The 17,581-nt window shown below is 41.0% G+C and overlaps 1 protein-coding gene across 7 annotated transcripts in view; it reads left to right on the top strand.

Annotated features, from left to right (window-relative positions):
• The window catches only part of REPS2 (RALBP1 associated Eps domain containing 2), a 142,536-nt gene that overhangs the window by 109,498 nt on the left and 15,457 nt on the right, over positions 1 to 17,581 (top strand). For all 7 annotated transcript variants that reach the window (XM_006113357.5, XM_014568624.4, XM_006113356.5 and 4 more), the window contains one exon: positions 4,383 to 4,444. In XM_006113357.5, coding sequence (XP_006113419.3) covers positions 4,383 to 4,444 — 62 coding nt within the window. The remainder of the gene's footprint in view (positions 1 to 4,382; positions 4,445 to 17,581) is intronic.

Here is a 17,581-nt window from a genome sequence, read left to right as displayed (position 1 = left end):
CTCACCCTTTGGCTCCTCGGCCGGAAGCACAAGGTGAGTCAGGGTGCACTCATGGACCAGTGGATGCTACTTTCAAATTCTCCAGCTCTGGGTGTATGATGCATGTGCATAACCGCAGTGGAATACAGATAGGGACCACATATCTCAAAGAACATTTAGTTGCAGGTAAGTAACCTCATTTTTTCCAGTTATTTGCCGCTGTTTCCTATTAAAGAAGCCTGAAGAAGAGGGCTGTGCCCATGAAAGTGCATGATACCATCTACATATTTTGTTAGTCTTTAAAGTGCTAGCAGACCATTGGTTGTTTTTTAAGTTTATCATGATATTTGTGTTCACCTTGGAAAGAACTGTTTGCTGTGCTAGTTTATACTTTTCATTCCCCTTTTGGAAGAAAAAACAGGGCATGGATTTTTATAATTTATTACTTCGCAAAAGTCAGCTGACTCCAAATCTTCTTTGGCAACTGTGCTAACATAAGCATGATTTCCTTCTAACAACAGGCCATGGATGTTCTGAAACAGCAGGGATTTTATGAATATTTCATGACTAGCTTAAGTTAGAATTTGTAGGATTAAAAAAAAGAGGAAACTGGGTCAAATTCACATGGCTAAGTATCTCACTAGCTTAAATGACCAAACTCTCAGATGTGGCATATTTTAAAAACTGAAATAAGCTGTGCTGTGTTCTACTTGACTACTTAAGAATAAAATAATTTTAATAAGAACAGTTGTGGGGAACAATGGGGCAGTTGTGGGGAACAATGGGGCAAGTATGAGTTCTGGGTTTGGGAGAAACTTCAGAACATGCAAACTCATTTCTTCGCTCTAGAATCTCATAGTTTCTCTGTGGGTCACTGGGATAGCATGGTGGGTGTTAGGGACACAGAATGTACACCAGCTGTTGTACCTTCTGGAGCATTTTTTAGACTAAAGACTGCACAAGTGCCAGCTTGCTCCTTTACCTAGTGGTGCTCAGCCCCAGACCCTACTCCCACTCCACCCTTTCCCCCAGGGCCCCACCTCTTCCCTACTTAGTTGCGCCCCCCACCCCCTGTGCCCCATCCCCATTTCTACCTTTTCCTTAGTGCCTCCTGCACCCTGTGGAACAACTGATCGCAGCAGGCGGGAGGCAGTGGGAGGTTGGGGGAGGAGTTGATCAGTGGGGCCACAAACAGATGGAGGCGGGAGGTGAAGGAGCTGGTTGCCGGTGAGCACTAAGCAGCCACTAATTTTTTTTAGATGGGTGCTCTAGTCCTGGAGTACCCACAGAGTTGGCTCCCATGAAAGACAGCTCTGGCTTGGAGGCGAGCAGTGACTTTTGTACAAATGACTATGGGGCATATCAGAGTTAAACAGAACATTAGCATGCAGTAAAAGTGGGCCAAATTAATCAGAAAGTCAAAGGAACAACCTAATACAGTAGGCAGTACCCAGTGACTGCTGGCTATGAGTACCGTACTCCATCACTGTCTGTTTTGCATGTGTTTGCATTTTACTCATACATTGTTTTACTCATACAATATTTTACTCATACAATATTTTACTCATACCTTTCCAGTCCTGCCATTCATTACTGTAATATCTTCCATGGCTTTGGGTTCTGGCTCCCACAGCATAATTGTAAGAAACAATAGCAACTGGAAGGGACTGACCTACAGTGATTTTACTACCTTGTCATTGAATGGTGCATATCATGATATTAGTCTAACTGAGAGATTCCCTGGGAATCAGATAACCTGAGTTCTTTAGCTGGCCCTGCCACTGACTTGCTGGGTGACCTTGGGCAGCCCAATCTCAATTTTTTTCCATATGTGAAATGGTTATAATTATACTTCCTTTCCTTTGCTTAACGTTTTGAAGTCCATGGAAAACTATAAATTATAGTATTCTTATAATTCTCCTACATCAGGCCATGTAAAATATATTCACATTTTTCAGCTTAATTCCAAAAAATGAATCTTACAAGATTCACCCCAGATAAGCTCATTACATTGAGCCTATGCAATCATCATGCACATAGAATTTATTTGATTGTCCAAGGGAGCTTTTCTGCATGAACTAGGTTCTGCTTTCAGTATGAGCTATTAGTCTGTAATTACCAGTCACACCATCAGCCCTAAAGGAATCTGGAGTCAGGAAAATTTCTCAGCCCTCCCTTACCACCCAGAGATTAGTTGGATGAGATGGGTGATGACAGCTGGAAACATCAGAGTTGTATAGTGTCCTTTTAAAAATCTAACTAAACATGGTGAAGAGTAATAGTAATTTAATCTGTGTCTGTTTGGATATGGTTTGTCTTTTACATCTGCAGCCTATAAGTAGCTTCCATCGGTAACCTACACTAGGTTTCTGCATCCCTGTTTGGCACTTCTTTGTTTTTTTCCATCTTGTGTCTGACATACCTCTTTGGAGATATCATTGGCTAATACAGTTGTGTTCAATATTTTATTCATACATTGTTACGCTAACATCTCTGTGTACTTGGCTCCAGATTTTAAAGTAATCTAGGTGTCGTTGCACTCAGCACTGAAATGCCTAACTGATGTAGGAACTTCAGTCTAGTTTTTCAGAAGGGGTTTAGCCACTTAAAGTAGATCCACTGCAGCACTGAATGTAACAATTTCTAAATAGCTTTAAAAATCTGGTCCTTAGTACTTTAGTTGGGGGGGGGGAGGGTTAAAGGAAATTAACAGGTTTGCATTAGGGAAAACACATGGAAAAATGTAGATGGAATACATTTTAATAAATGGCTATGCTGTAACAAAACTTGTAATGATCTACATAGTCTTTTAGAAAATGGATACAACTAAAATAAATGTGTATATAAACCCCCTTGTTTAGCACTGCTAAAGTAAAAGGGCTATTTTATTTTAACAATTGGTTTAGTGCTTCATTTTAGTCTTTGCAAATAAACACAAATCTGAGATAAGCGGACTTGTATTTTTTCAAAGGCAAGTGGTGGGGAGGCTGTGCGGCTCAGGGGCCTCTAGAAGGGAAAATCACTCAAGACTCTCATCAAACTCACTTGATATCTGTGTGTTGATCTAGTCCTCCTCATCACAGCTGCCTTTACAAAGCTTCATCTTCCCTGCTGTTCTGCCCTCAGATGGGTTTCATGGATTTAACAAGAGCCAGATTGAGAATTATAATGCATGACCCACATGGTTGTTACCATCTCAGTTCACTGGCTCAGAAGGAAAGATTGCATTGTGTAGCTTTGTTACATTACCAAAGGGGACCAAAATTGACTGTTCATATCTTTTTCCCCATCAAAAAACAAAAACAAATCAAAGTTAAAACTGATCTCTTTATGCTTCATTTAAGCAACCATTATTCTAGTTCCAATGGGGATGTTTTCTTCTCTGACTGGGTTTTGTCACTTGTCAGCGTACTTTATCTTGAGCAAACCCAAATGTCTACATTATTACATTGGATTATTTTTTAAAAAGGCAATAATGTTAATGACAAAGAACAGAGTTCTGAGAAAAAGTAGATGTTCACCCTATCTCTGCAATTTAACTACAGTCAAATTGTTCTAGCTGTATTCAGCTGATTATATATCCTTGTAGCTGCTTGACTATATTTTTACCTTTTACTTCAACATGAAGCTTTTTATATCATTTAAATCTCTGGTCTTTTTTAGAGGTCATACTGTAACAGAAAGAGCTTTCAAACCGTGTTTGCTCAGAATTGTTTTTAGTAAGGACCCAGTTAGTTTTCAATGTTTTTAATAATGAAAATCAATCTCCTCACAGCCAGTCATCAGAGAAAATAGTCTAATTCCAACAAACTGGAGGGCACGCCTCCTTGAGGGGTAGGAGAAATGTTTGGAGTGGGAGGGGAGCGGTGATGCCAGGTGCCTTGTGGCGGGACCTGAGCCAGTGTGCCATCTCAACCCCCTGAGTCACCTCTGTGGGCCACTTAGTCTACGGGTCAGTGTAAACATCTGCTATAGCTATGCCTCCACACCTAGTGTTGGCTTTACCCCCATATATGTGACACACACCTTCCCCAACTCTGCAAACCTGAGGGGGGAAGGAAAGAGTGACAGGTATTGACCCTCCCCAGTAGTGCAGCCTGTCAGCAAGGTAGAAGCAGCCCGCTGCTGAGGAAGCGATGTCTGTGCCATTGGTGTCTGTGTACTGAAATGGACCAGTGTAGATAAGTTAATTAAAGTAGTGTCAGGGTCTCTGTTAGGGTTCGGAGTAGGCTGTCAAGCACACTTTTGCATGTATCTACTTTTGTTTGGGTTGTGGTTGGGGGGGAGAGAAGGCGGGGCCTTCCAAAAATTGTAACCAAGTGGGCAGCTCAACTCAACAAGTTTGCAAGCCACTGGTCTAGTTTTCAGTTTTATTGGTTAATTTTATTTCTCTCTCATTTCAGCTATGAAATCAGGCTGGTTACCACCACCACCTGCCCTGCCCCCAAGGCCTTTTGTATCACAAGTATGTACAGAATTTCAGTATGGGGATAATTGGTATACATTTGTGTGGGTTGGTTGGTTTTATACTGTAGCAATAAATACAGGGAGGCTCTCTAACCATTCTCATTATAAAACTAATACTCACCTACAGAATGCTTTATAATGTCATGCTTATTGTGTATGGATTATGTTTATTCAGTCCATGATGTCATATTATTGACTCCTTCCAGCTCGTTGTTATAGAGCTGGGTATGCCTAAGAGAAAATATTGTAATTTATAGGCTGTGTCATAAGGCCAGCATGATGTCTGGAAGGCACAGGTTTGATTCCCAGCCTATTTCTTGCTTCTTAAGCTGTAAGTGCTGTCAAGGTGGCAATGCAGGAAGCATATTTATATCACAGTACATGCTACCTTAACATATCAGTGCGAAAAGTCAAGCTAAAAGGAAATAAGTCCCACATTAGCTACATTATTGCGTGGTATGCTGTGATTTACTGACATATTTATTTAATCAGTGTCACACAGCCATTGTGTAAAGCAAATGGATCTAATCATGAACAGTCATCCCTAGGAATGTACTGTGTGTAGGTTCTTCAGTTCCTAAGGAATGATGGAAAAGTAAAGGCCATTTAGCTCAACAAGACCTGTCATAGTGATTGCATCTTTACCGCCCTGTTTGCTGTCTCTCTTAATCCTCTTCTATAAAAATGTCTATCCAGATGTTTTACTCATTTGTACTATTGGTTCCAATAGGCCTTACATGGCAGTTTTATATGTCAGTCTTTTGGATGAGAAGTAGAATTAAGTCCCTGATCACTGTGGAGCTAACATTCCTACTCCCCCATAAAAAGTGCATTGGCATATTTGAGATCACCAGCAGTCAGGACTTCAGTTCTAGGTCTCATATAAGAGTCAGAATCTCTAGCAGCATAGTGGCCCCTAATGGTATGCAGGAGCATTTGTTCTGCCATCTGCTGTGTCACAAACAATAAATCTCTTCCAATCCCCTTTTCCCTTAAATTATCTTTGGAGTTTACTAAATGTTTCATTTGGAGGATTGTGTAGACTGCTGACTTAACCTTCTTTGATCCAGATACAACCTTAGTTGTGCACCTTTAGTGCATCCATCAAAGCCTTGCTTTACCTTTATCTCCTGTAAGCAGAGTCATCACCGCTCCCTCCTTCTACTCTAATTTATTGCTTCTGCCTCCGTTACATCATAGCCATTGTCAACCACTCCACCTCCACTGTACCCTTTGACACTTACAAGTCTTACAGTCACTCCTGCCTGGAAAATAAATAAAAAAGCAAAACAAAAGTCTTTTCTTGAGGAGCAAACAAGTGCTGTGGGTAATGCTTTTGCTAATTGTTTATTTTCTCCACCCATGTGTGTCTGAAGGTGTAGCACATGGTTCTTTGTTCTGAGACTTTCTAGGATTCTTTCCCAGTCACATGTCAATTTTGGGAGAGTTTTGACTTTTAGGAGGCATCATGGGAAGGGTTGGAGGATTATCAGTACATCCTCACTGCAAAGGGAATGGATTCCAACCCAAGTGAAAGTGGAGTTTAGGTTTTAATCTGCCTGAGAGCTGTGTAACCTAGCCTGGACCTAAAGATACCTCAGACTGGGTTGTAGTTTTTCCTATGTAAATGGTGGGGGAATGAGGGCCAAAATTTAGTCAGAGCCCAGATTAACTGGGCAGTTAAGACTTATTCATAGAATGAAATTAAGGGGTTGTGTGTCAGCAAGTTATAGTGGGATAGAAGTTTAGCAATTATATTTTAATTAGCCAGAATCCCCAATATAAGTCTAGTCAGTAACAATGTAGAAATGGTCCTGTACTTTAATTTTGGTCCTGTACTTTTGTAATTTTCAGAAATCATTTCAGCGTTTTTATTAGACTTCATTCTTCCTGCCAGTACTTCATAGACAGTTAACCTCATTATGTTATTGAAACAACACAGTTATTCATAGCATCAAACTCTTCTAGTTGTATCACAAATTCATTGCACTGTGCCTGCATCCTACCCATCACATTAATTGATGTATAGGGAATAAGAAGGATTGGGCCATTGGATGGCTATAGCATACTTAATAAAATGTGTGACATGGGTATTTTCAACTCTGGTCCAGCTTTCCAGACAAGTTACCCAGTTTTCTATTAAATAAAACTCAGTATAGTTAGATTAAGGCATAGGCACCCATAGGCCTACGCCTCTGACTCTTGGTGTCTTGTGATTACATCTCAATGTCAGGTCTCATGTTTTTAAAGATAAGTTGTTAGATTTCATAGTTGTGTAACCCCTCCTATTCACTAGCCCAGTGTGAAGTTATTCAGCATGGGGAAGCCTTGTGACTTCTTACACAACTGTGGGAGGCTAGGCCTGAGGCTTCTTGGTGTGCTCTGCATTGTGTATTAGTATGTGTGCATCTCAGACCAGACCCACTCAGACAAACCACCAGGAACAGGCTTTATTCTGTAAAAAAACATAGAGCAGGATCACAGTCCAGCAGCCGCTGCTCTCTGCATGCAGCCTGCATACTGCTTCCATCTCAGTCCTTGCTGAGACCCTGTTGGGGGCAGAGGGTACATCCTGGCTAGAACCAGGAAGTTCTCCCAACATGCCGCAGTTTGTAGTCCACAACTTGTAGTTCCCAGGGCTGCTGTTGAAGCACACTAGATCGTGGGCTACAGTTGTAAAGAAAGTTTTGAAATTGTATGGGTTGTGCCTCCCAAATGTAATTAATGCAGAGATGTTTGCCTGAGTCTACAGACAGTTTGAAGCAATAGTGATGAGAATTTTCCCATGCCTCAGAATGGGCTATTGACTCTAAGATTTGCTGCTCTGGGTGCTCCTGATGAACCCAGCCCAGCAGAGGACTCTGCATGTAGTAGAAGAATGCCACAGGCCTTTCCCACCAGCCAAAGCAGTTGCATCCTGGTTATTGGGTTTAAATACCAGAGGTGGGGGGGGAGGGGGACTCCTGCCTCTGTGAAGGAAGAGTGGGCCCATCTTGCTTCTGTTGTGGAATAGACAGGATAGACAGGAACTTCATACCATTGTCCCTGCGTGGGAGAGGAAGAAGGGTTCTGTTACTGCCACTTCAAATGGCAAGGGATGTGGTTGGGCACAGAGCAATTAGGGGAGAGCTCTGGAGATTTTTGCCAGAGCTATTGTTTAGGGCACTGGATTGCCGTAAGCTGGCCCTGTTCCCCAGCCCCTCTTTTGGGACTTAACGAAGTGGCAATATTGTCTTCAAGTGAGACAGTTCTTAGGGAAATGGCTTCTCCAGACTCCACAGATAAAACGTGGGTGTGCATGCATCCTTGTCAACTATCAATAGGACTTTAGGATTTGGTTAGTTGATAATGCATTTACTTTTTGGCTTTCCCTGAGGAATTGTTGTAGCCTATGTCCTCTGTGATCTTATCTGTTGTCACAATCTGCACTGAGTCCAAATCTCATCTGTACCAATTCACAAAGTGAAGCCATTTCAATATAATTTTCCCAGAATTCTTCCTAATGCTATGAAGTTAATCTGTGTTCCTGTGATAACTGCAATACATAAATGTGGCTTTCATCAGTGCTTAGATAATGTAGAGCAGACAGATATCTAGGTAATAAGCTGCTGTTTAATTCTCTCTCTTTATCCAGTTTACAGTCCACACCTCGAAGTTCCTGTGTAAGCCATTTGAATTAATTTTTCCTATAAGAGTTTGTGAAACACTGTATAAAATTCTTCACCAAAATCAAAATATATCACATCAGCTGCATTTCCTTCATCCACTAATACTGTGTTTCTGTACTTCTGAAAAAGGCAATCCAAGTTTGCCCAAGTCACACTGAAAAGCTGCTAAAAAGACTTTTTAAGAGAAATAGATTTACACAAAGGCTGGTCTTCTGTTTTGGCTAATACGTTATTTGGAAGTATTTTCCATTTATAGATCAAGTGTGTTTCTTTCTCTTATTGGGGATATGTAGTTCCACTGCTTTCTTATCTGATATCCAGTGGTGATTTTTGCACATGCTCAGCCTGTAGCATTTTCTTGATTGTAGGAATAAACATGCTTTGCAAATTTTCCTGCTTCTTGTGCCTACAACTGATAACTTGAAGGATCGGTAATTAAGGAGGGATGGAATTGGTCTGACTGGACTTTCCAGTACCTACTGTCTAAATCTGGGACTGTTTTGTTTGTTCTTTGTTTATACAATGTGACATACATTAGTGTTCTGGTCCATCACTGGGATTCGTGAGTGCTACAGTGATACAAACAGTTAATAATAGAAGATTGGAGAGACACTCAGGCCAGTGTATACAAACAAAATACATTTTATCTAGTGACAGCAGGGATCCAGGCTGATCAGTAATGGTGGAGAGCCAGGACTAAAATTATTAATCAATCACACAAAGTTATATTTACAACTAGAATTGACTTTGAATACATATGAATGAAATTCTAATTGAAATTAACTGAGCACATGCATCTAAAGCTTAGCTAAGGCTCATATACTTTTATGTAAAAACAAATAATATCTTATTATATTTGGCTTTCGGGTCTATAAGAGCTGGCTCCAACAGCTGCATAGAATGTGGGATTATTAGTACAATAATTGTAATAGGAATTCTCACTGTAATCAGAATATATGAGAGCAGGCTAGGAATAATCTGTTTTTCAGCCAAAATATTTGGCTGAAATACATTTCAAGTTTCCCTTCATGTAGTATAAGCTGACCTTGAGAAGTATAATGATTTAAACAGTGGAAGATACCCAAATAGTGTAATTTAAGTAAGAAGTGCTAATTTAAGTGTGATATATGCTGAATATATTTAGCTGATAAAACCCAGAATACCTATTTTCTCTTCAGTGTACTAGATTGTTGGTTTTGTAAATTAATGCTAATTCTTCTGTCACTGTTTTTTGAAAACTTGATTACTATTTTTATGTCTATACTGGAAATTTTGGCTCACATTGATTAAAAATTATACACTCACACAAGCAAATAAGAAGCATAGCATGGTCATACTAGGTCAGACCAAAGATCCACCTAGGCCAGTATCCTGTCTTCTGACAGTGGCCAATGCCAGGTGCTTCTGATGGATGGAACAGAACAGGTAACCATCAAGTGATTCATCCCCTGTCACTTGTTCTCAACATCTGGCAAATTCTTTAAAATAAATGGGATAGTTAAGAAATCATTAAGAACTGGTGAACTGGAGAGTCTTAAAAGGTTAAATCTTAAGCCTTTAATAGGATATTCTATAAACTGAAGGTTAGATTGTGCACCATGGTCCTGACCCTAGGGAGACATGGGGCTGGGGACACTCCCCTTTCCACAAATCCCACCTTTTCCTGCTCCACCCCGCCCCCAATCTGTCCCTTCCCCCAAGCCTTGCCCCTGCTACATCCCGTTCCGTCCCCACTGCACCTCTTTCCCAAAGCCCGCTTCCCTGAGAGATGTAAGCTGGGAATTACCTCCCCTCCACACACACACATACACTGCAGCAATGGGTACCGCGTAAAACTGAGCAGCCCAGCATCTTGCTCCACCCCTCCCGTCTCCAGGTCATTCCATTTCATGGTGGCAGTGGAATTGGAGAATCATGGTGCCAGCTGATGTCATTCCACTCTGCTCCCCCTAAGCCTGAGTTGCTCAGGGGAGTCGAGTGGGTCAGAACCAGAGCGCTTCCTTTCTCACCGCTGCGAGAGACCCAGCTGGGAGAGGACGGTGGAGTGGTGAAGGCTGGTTGGCTACTCCGCTTTCCATTGCTCCTGCCACTGCAGTGAATGTGGGGGCGGGGAGGGTGACCTCTGCTGCTGCCCTGTGCTAGGCCCCCCAGGTAATCCCCTGGGCCCTGCAGGCTAAGCTTAGTCTGGGGTACAATCCCGTCCATAGGACAGTTGATGGGGCCACTGCGGAGCCCCCCAGGGCACAGGACCTAAGCAGCTGCCTTGAATCATCCTATGATGGGATGGCTCTGGAGGACATAAATGTTTGTTAGCCATCGTCACCTTGGGAAGCATTTACTCAATTAGGTTAATTTGATTATTATATCACTACCTTCTTACCAGTGTGAGTAAGGTAACACAATCTAGCCTTGAAAGTATAAATTGTTGTTGTTTTCTAAAGGCCTGATCCAAGCAGGTGGGAATCATTGTGTGTCTTTCTGTTACTTTCAGTGGATATTGAATCAGACTGTGAAGACCACCATCAGGTTTGGGGCCCCATTGCAGCAGGGACTGTACAACATAGACCAAGAGCGCTCACAGTCTTGTATTTGTGATCTGTTAAAAACAAAAACAAAAAAACCCCTTTCTGATTTTACGGCTGAGTTCCGTGGGCCATGTATCCCTTGGATCTGCTCATAACCGGGGCTCCATGTCTGTCACAGAGGTCGTGGATTCTGGGACTTCCTGCAACCTCTGTGACTTCTGCAGTGGCCAGTGTGGCTGACCCCAGAACTGGCCAAGTAGTTGGTTCCAGGGCTAGGTGCTCAGGTGGCCCCAGGGACAGCTACACTGGCCACTGCAGAAGTCACAGAGGTTGCAGAAGTCACAGAGCGGTTCTGGTCCTAGCTCCAGGCCTGCCACACTGGCCTCTGCTCTAGCATCCCTGGGCAGCTGACCCTAGGGACTGTCTGAGTAGTGCTCCTTCGGGGGGGGGGGAGCAGCGTTGCTGTTTTCTCGGTGCTGTTGTAGTGTAAATGTGGAACCCTGAACATAAGGCTTGTCAGGAAGAGCCAGAGAAGAATATACTGCTTTTTTCAGATATTGCATTTGAAAACAGAGATATTATTATTTTTGCAACTTGTACATTTTTAGATCTAAACGTGCTAATCTGGTACTGGATGATTTCTTAAACTTTTCACACCTTTCCGTTTGAAAAAGCATCCTTATACACAGATTTCAGTACTGCCTTGAATCTTAATATTTATTTATTAATCAACTATCCAAATACCATTGAAATCAAGAAGAGTCTATCTGCTAAATGTGTTAGTCTCTGGAACCAAGCCCTTCATGTGTGATAAATAAGAAAATTCATTCCATTTTAATACTAGACCAGAATTAAAAACAGAGCTGCCAAATGGATAAGCTCTGTGAAGGTCCCTTGAGTGTGGAATTTCCTCTCATCCTACAACCCCTTTGGTTCTAAATAGCCCAAGTTTTTTGACCTTTAGGGCACCTGGCATGACCCATCTATTTGTGCAGGCATTCAGGGAAGGTAAAGGCATAGAGTGAAGGGAACAAAGTATATTGATTTGTTTCTGTTATTCTGTTGTGGCTATGTTTTTGATAAAACATTAGGCTAACTGGAGTGCTTTCTTGCATTGAATCTTGCTGACATTTGTGCATGTGATTTTAAGTGCTGGCAGGACATCTAGAGCTCTAAATGGGCACCTTTTTGTTTTAGAAATCAAAAGGAAATAATGTATTGAGGTTATGGCAACCTAGCCCTTTCATACAGAGTGGGACAAATAAAGCCAGCCTTTTCTTACATTGTTAAGTCACGGTGAACCTTTTTAAAGCTGGTATACACAAACATTGTATGAAAAAAAGTAATTGTTTTTATAGGATTGATATAGTCCATCCCATGTGCTGCAGATTAACATATGGTGTATAATCAAAGTGTTAGATGCTAAAGAAGACTGTGACTGTAATAAAACTATAAATCATCTGTAGTATGAAGTATTTTGCCATCTGTCACTTTGCATACAAGACAAGTGGATTATTCTCCTCTATCAGGGAAAATAATATCTTACATCCAGAATAGCCAGATTCCCGCCCCCTGTTTTCCCTACCACCACTCCCTACCCCCAACAACAAGGGTTTACAAATCATAGAGACCAGCACATTTAATCATTTATTTTGGGGCTCTGTGATAGGTGCAATGAAAACTTTTTGAAGTATTTTCCTGGAAATATTTTTAAAAATGAGAATCGTATGGCAGTCTCTCTAACAGTGTACATGCCGCCTTCCAGCTTAAATTAATCTGGTTCTGTGAAAGTGGAGTATTAAAGCAGATTGCTAATGTTTCCATCTGGGTCCTATTCATTACTTGTAGTTGGGCTGAACATTGTGAGTAACTGTGTGTGTATTTACGGCCTTTTCCCAAAGCCTTATCACCAGTCCTCAGACAGCTTTTTAAAAAAGTGCTTATCAAAATTTCATGATTGCACAGTGCTGAGAAAACCATCAGCACTCTAAGGTCTTGGCAGCTTGTTGCATTTGCATCCCTATAGGTTTTCTTTCTGCCTTATCACTTACAGTTTTTGTAACAAGCTGTAGAAAAATTGACAGTTAAATGTGATATATATCAGGCTCACAGAAACAGAAGGGGGATGGCTTGGTTTTCTTGGAACTAGCCTCTAAGCAGAAAAAAATGGGTTGAAACATGAGGATGTGAACATTTAGAAAGGAGAAACACCTGTCCCTCAAAATTAACCTACTCATAGGTAACAGAAGGATGTAATAGTATCCTGTAAAGTGTAAGGCATGTTTAATAGTCCACCTCACCTTACAGATAAGCTCTTTGGCACTCCCCTCTTTGTAAGTTAATGAAGTGTCACTACACGTAATCAGCATCAAGGATCCTGTGAACGTTTTTGCATATATAGGTAACTTTTCACTTGAACAGTTCTGTTGACATCAGATGGGCTACTATGGGCAACGTTATTCCAGTGCAGAAGTATTCATAGATGCTATGCTGCCACACCCCCTTGCTTGAAGTGATTTCCATCATAACACAGTTACGAGGGTTTACAGTTTGGTTCAGTGGCTCTCAGCAACCTGCCAGTATACACATTGTCTCAGCACTCCTTTAAGTACTGTTGAGAGCAGATCCTCCGTATGTATTTGACTCCAGCAGCAATGTTTCAGTATAAATGAAATATGAAGTGTTTCTATTTTACTTTGGAAGGTCAATTACGAACTTCTTTCTAGCAAAGTGGGGATAGAATCTGTGTATAATCTTGCTTTGCTTGAGCAGGGAGGACTGGAATCTAAAAACAAAAATTAAATGTAAAATAATTTACTTTTTGCATTTATCTAACTCTGTCATCTGAGGGCTTCAAAGTACTACATAAGTAAGCAAGACTTGCATTCCCCCATCCGATAGATATTGTTACTGGTAACAATAGAACTGTTATGGCTCAGGGTCACACAAAGAGGTAGTAAGTGTCTAAATAAAAACCAGGGTCACTGACACTATCCTCTTCTCAGTCTTAATATTGGCGGCTGAGCTACAAGTTTGATTGCTCAACAGGAGATTGAAGATCTCAGTCTTGCTATCACGTTCCTCTGGAATGGAAGAGTTAGATTTAAACTCCTGCTTGGGGGATAAATAGGTGCCTAGAAAATAGAAATATGAGGTGCAGCTGAGGAACATAAGAAGAACATCTCTTTCGAATATGAATTGCTATAAGTTGGCCTGGGAAGCAGTGAGGCTTTTGAAGACTTTTGCAATAGAAGAATATGGTGCTGTTAGTTTTTTGTTTAGTTCTGCGTCAGTTAGGAGTCCAGTTTCAGAGGGAACCCATGCATCTGATGAAGTGATTTTTACCCATGAAAGCTTATGCCCAGATACATCTGTTAGTCTTTAAGTTGCCACAGGATTCCTCATGGCTTTTTCAGTTATAGGTATGATTTTTTAAAAAAATAGTTATAGTGGTACCACTCCTTGTTTGGACACAGTTATGTAAGTATAAAGATGCCTTATATAAATTGAGTTTATATATACATCTTACTGCATTTGCATTCAGTAGGTTTCAGTGCTTTCCTTATACCAGTGTCGTTGAAGGGGTGCTACTATCCTGTGTAGACAGGACCTTGCATTCCTTTTCAAGTTGTAAAATAGTGCTTACATGCTGGAGACTTAGTCTCCCCAGTAGAAAACTGGAGTCTTTAGCATCAAAGAAGAGTTCCTCACACCATGTAAAATTGCATGGAAAGCAAGCAACATGTTGATCAGCTCCCAGATTAAGAAGGTGGGATGAGCATTCACTGATGAGCATGGTCGAAGAAAGAGCTAAAATGGAATAGTACCTACTTCCCATGCTCCATGGAGCTGCTCTGAGTGGCATTGTTACATACTCTGGAGAAACTTGCATTCAGCCCACAGCGAGAGAGACAGGTGCTGGTATGCATGGCCCCAAAGTAGGTAAGTGAAATGAATGGGGAGAAAAATCCAAGAAAAAATTCCCTGCCAAAAGAAAAAAGCTGGCATTATAAATGCCATACTGTTTCCTAAATAACTTTAGGCCAGATCATTCCCATGTGGGAATACTTGTAGCTGTTTTTTGTGGCGTATCCTCTGCAGCAGAGGCAGCTCATGAAAAAGTAACATACCTTTTGGCTGCATGACTATTACTTTAAAATCTGAGTGGGACCAGTGATGGGAAATGCATTTGTTAGTAACAAGATAAGTGTTACTTGTGAAAGGACTTTATTAAAGGTATAATTGTTTCTACACTAGGCATAACTATGTTGGTTAGGGGCCCATTTTTTATGCATCTAACGTAGCTATTGAAGAAAAACTTTTAGGTATAAACCAGGCTTTAGAAAGATACAAAATAGAGCTCCTTTTTTACAAGAGGAAGTGGAAAGGTCAGTAGAGTTCATACACATGGTCTCCAGTGTAGCCTGTTGTCTGCCTGGTGTGTGAATGAATTCAGAACCACCGAATCAGTCTCTAGGCAATGAATATGCATGTATCTCTTGTGTTCACTGTGTTCTGAGAAACAATCTCCTCTGAAGAAGTGGATATTGCCCACCAAAGCTCATGATGATATACATATTTCTTAGTCTCTAAGGTGCCATAGGACTACTCAATGTTTTTAAAGTTACAGACTACTAACATGGCTACCCTGTCTGAGACTTTTCCATAATGACCTGTTCTGATTGCCACTAGGTGGCACTTTAAGGACATGACAACCAGTTGCTGTATTCATTTTACATGAGCTCCTATACCAGAACTGATTCCTTTCTTTTATAAAATCTGTATATGCATTTAACCATCTGTCCTCTCTAGTTAGCCATGCACAATTGTATTGTGAGATTTGCATTGCACACTTGGGTATGATCCTCATGATCACAAATGAATAGGCAGAGCAGTACCATCACCAATGGCTTTTGACAGTAGCGAATGGTAGAATAGAAATGTAGCCCTGCAATCCCTGAAGCTGTTGTTCTAATGACTGCCTCATGTCCAAGTCACTCAAATAGCCTATAAACATAAAAAATTCTGTATCATCAGATACTGCAAGAAATTCTGAAATCTTATCTTTCAGCACTGGCAACAACACTTGGCTCAATATTTGCATCCGATAGTGTCCAAAACTTGTGCTTTTTTTCTTTCCTTTTATGCACTTTATTATAAATAACTGTGAGGCCTTTCTATTGGCTGAAGGCTGTCAGTGGCAGGGAAATTAGGGGAGTGAAGCATGGTAGCTTTGCAACTGAAGTGTGATCCTTTTTTGCACTTGCCAAAATCTAATCAGTAGACAGAGACAGATAGAGCTTCTCTGGTTATCTCTTCCTTCCATCCCAAGCTACCCTTCTAGAATGATTTACTTTTTAATTTTGTTTCTTCCTTTTTCTCTCAGTTACATGTGGTCCTCTTCTGTACATTTCTTTAGAGCAGGCAGATATACCAAATGACTCCTCCTGGGGGGGGGAATGGGGAGAGATCATCATTTTTCTCTATGAATCAACCCTTTACCAAAGGAAGGTGGGTGAGAGTGGAGATTTTCTTCACACATCCCTCATGTCCAAATTCATTGCCTCCATGATGCTTTTTGAGCTCTGCTGTCCTAAGAGCCTTCATTATCATGCATATTCTTGGAGTGCCTGCCCAGTATGCTCTGCCAATCCACTGACGCCTGTATTTTGCTTCTGACTTTCTTTCGGTTACATAAATGGTTCTGGAAAATAAGAAGTCTATTGTTTGTATCACTGGATATCAGAGACAGGTTTGTATTATAAAAATTAAATCCTTGATTTCAGGGATTCAGCAAAGAGTGTCCCTTCCCCTTTCATTCCTCTCCCTTTCAGGAGCCTTCAGTTATCATCTCAGCCTAGTAATCCCTGGAAAGTTTTCTAAATCAAAATGTTAATACCACATATTAGCCCCTTGGCAAATTAGAATAGTTGTCTTTTTAGCATTGGTTTGCAGTACAAATATACCATACTTGAAGGAGGAAAAGGGAAGTGTTGTCAGCCATGGAATTTTATGTTCCTTGAGACAGAGGGGAATTACATATGCATTTAAAGGAAGATCATAAATCTCTCGCCTAGAATTAGTTTTACCCCCTTACATTTGTAGAGCAAACCTGACAGAGGTTCCTCTCCTCACAAGCTTCCATAGTGCTCCTTTCGTAAGGGGGGTAGAAGTGGTATGATCAAGTCCCTTTCTAAAAACATTATAATCTATATCTAATTCTGACATTGTGTGATTTATGGTTTGTGCTTAACCAGAGACATTGAAGTTTAAATCAATGATTTCAATTAAGTTTCCCTCTGGTATTTTTTCACATATTTCTTCAGACAATGGTACAAATCTGATCACTAAAACATGTTAATTTACACCTAAGGGCAGCATGTTATAATATCTAAGGGTATGTCTACACTACCACCTTAGTTCGAACTAGGGTGGTTAATGTAGTCATACGAACTTGCAAATGAAGCCCGGGATTTGAATTTCCCGGGCTTCATTTGCATGTTGCCGGGCGCCGCCATTTTTAAATGTCCGCTAGTGCGGACTCCGTGCCCGCGGCTACACGCGGCATGAACTAGATAGTTCGGAATAGGAAGCCTAGTCCGAACTATCTAGTTCGTGCCGCGTGTAGCCGCGGGCACGGAGTCCGCACTAGCGGACATTTAAAAATGGCGGCGCCCAGCAACATGCAAATGAAGCCCGGGAAATTCAAATCCCGGGCTTCATTTGCAAGTTCGTATGACTACATTAACCACCCTAGTTCGAAGTAGGGTGGTAGTGTAGACATACCCTAAGATGGTATATATTGTGTAATTTTTTTTTAGATAACTTGATTTTTATTAATTTATGGGAAAGTACATAATACTCATTACTTGTATCAAGCTGCAGATGCAGCAGCAGTACACTAGGAATGGTAAGAACTAAAACATACACACAAATACATTA

The sequence above is a fragment of the Pelodiscus sinensis genome, chromosome 1 (assembly GCF_052426305.1).
Source record: "Pelodiscus sinensis isolate ZL-2025 chromosome 1, ASM5242630v1, whole genome shotgun sequence".
Lineage (NCBI taxonomy): Eukaryota > Metazoa > Chordata > Testudines > Trionychidae > Pelodiscus > Pelodiscus sinensis.
Note: the sequence above shows the minus strand (reverse complement) of the source record. Positions and strands in the feature narration are given on the sequence as shown.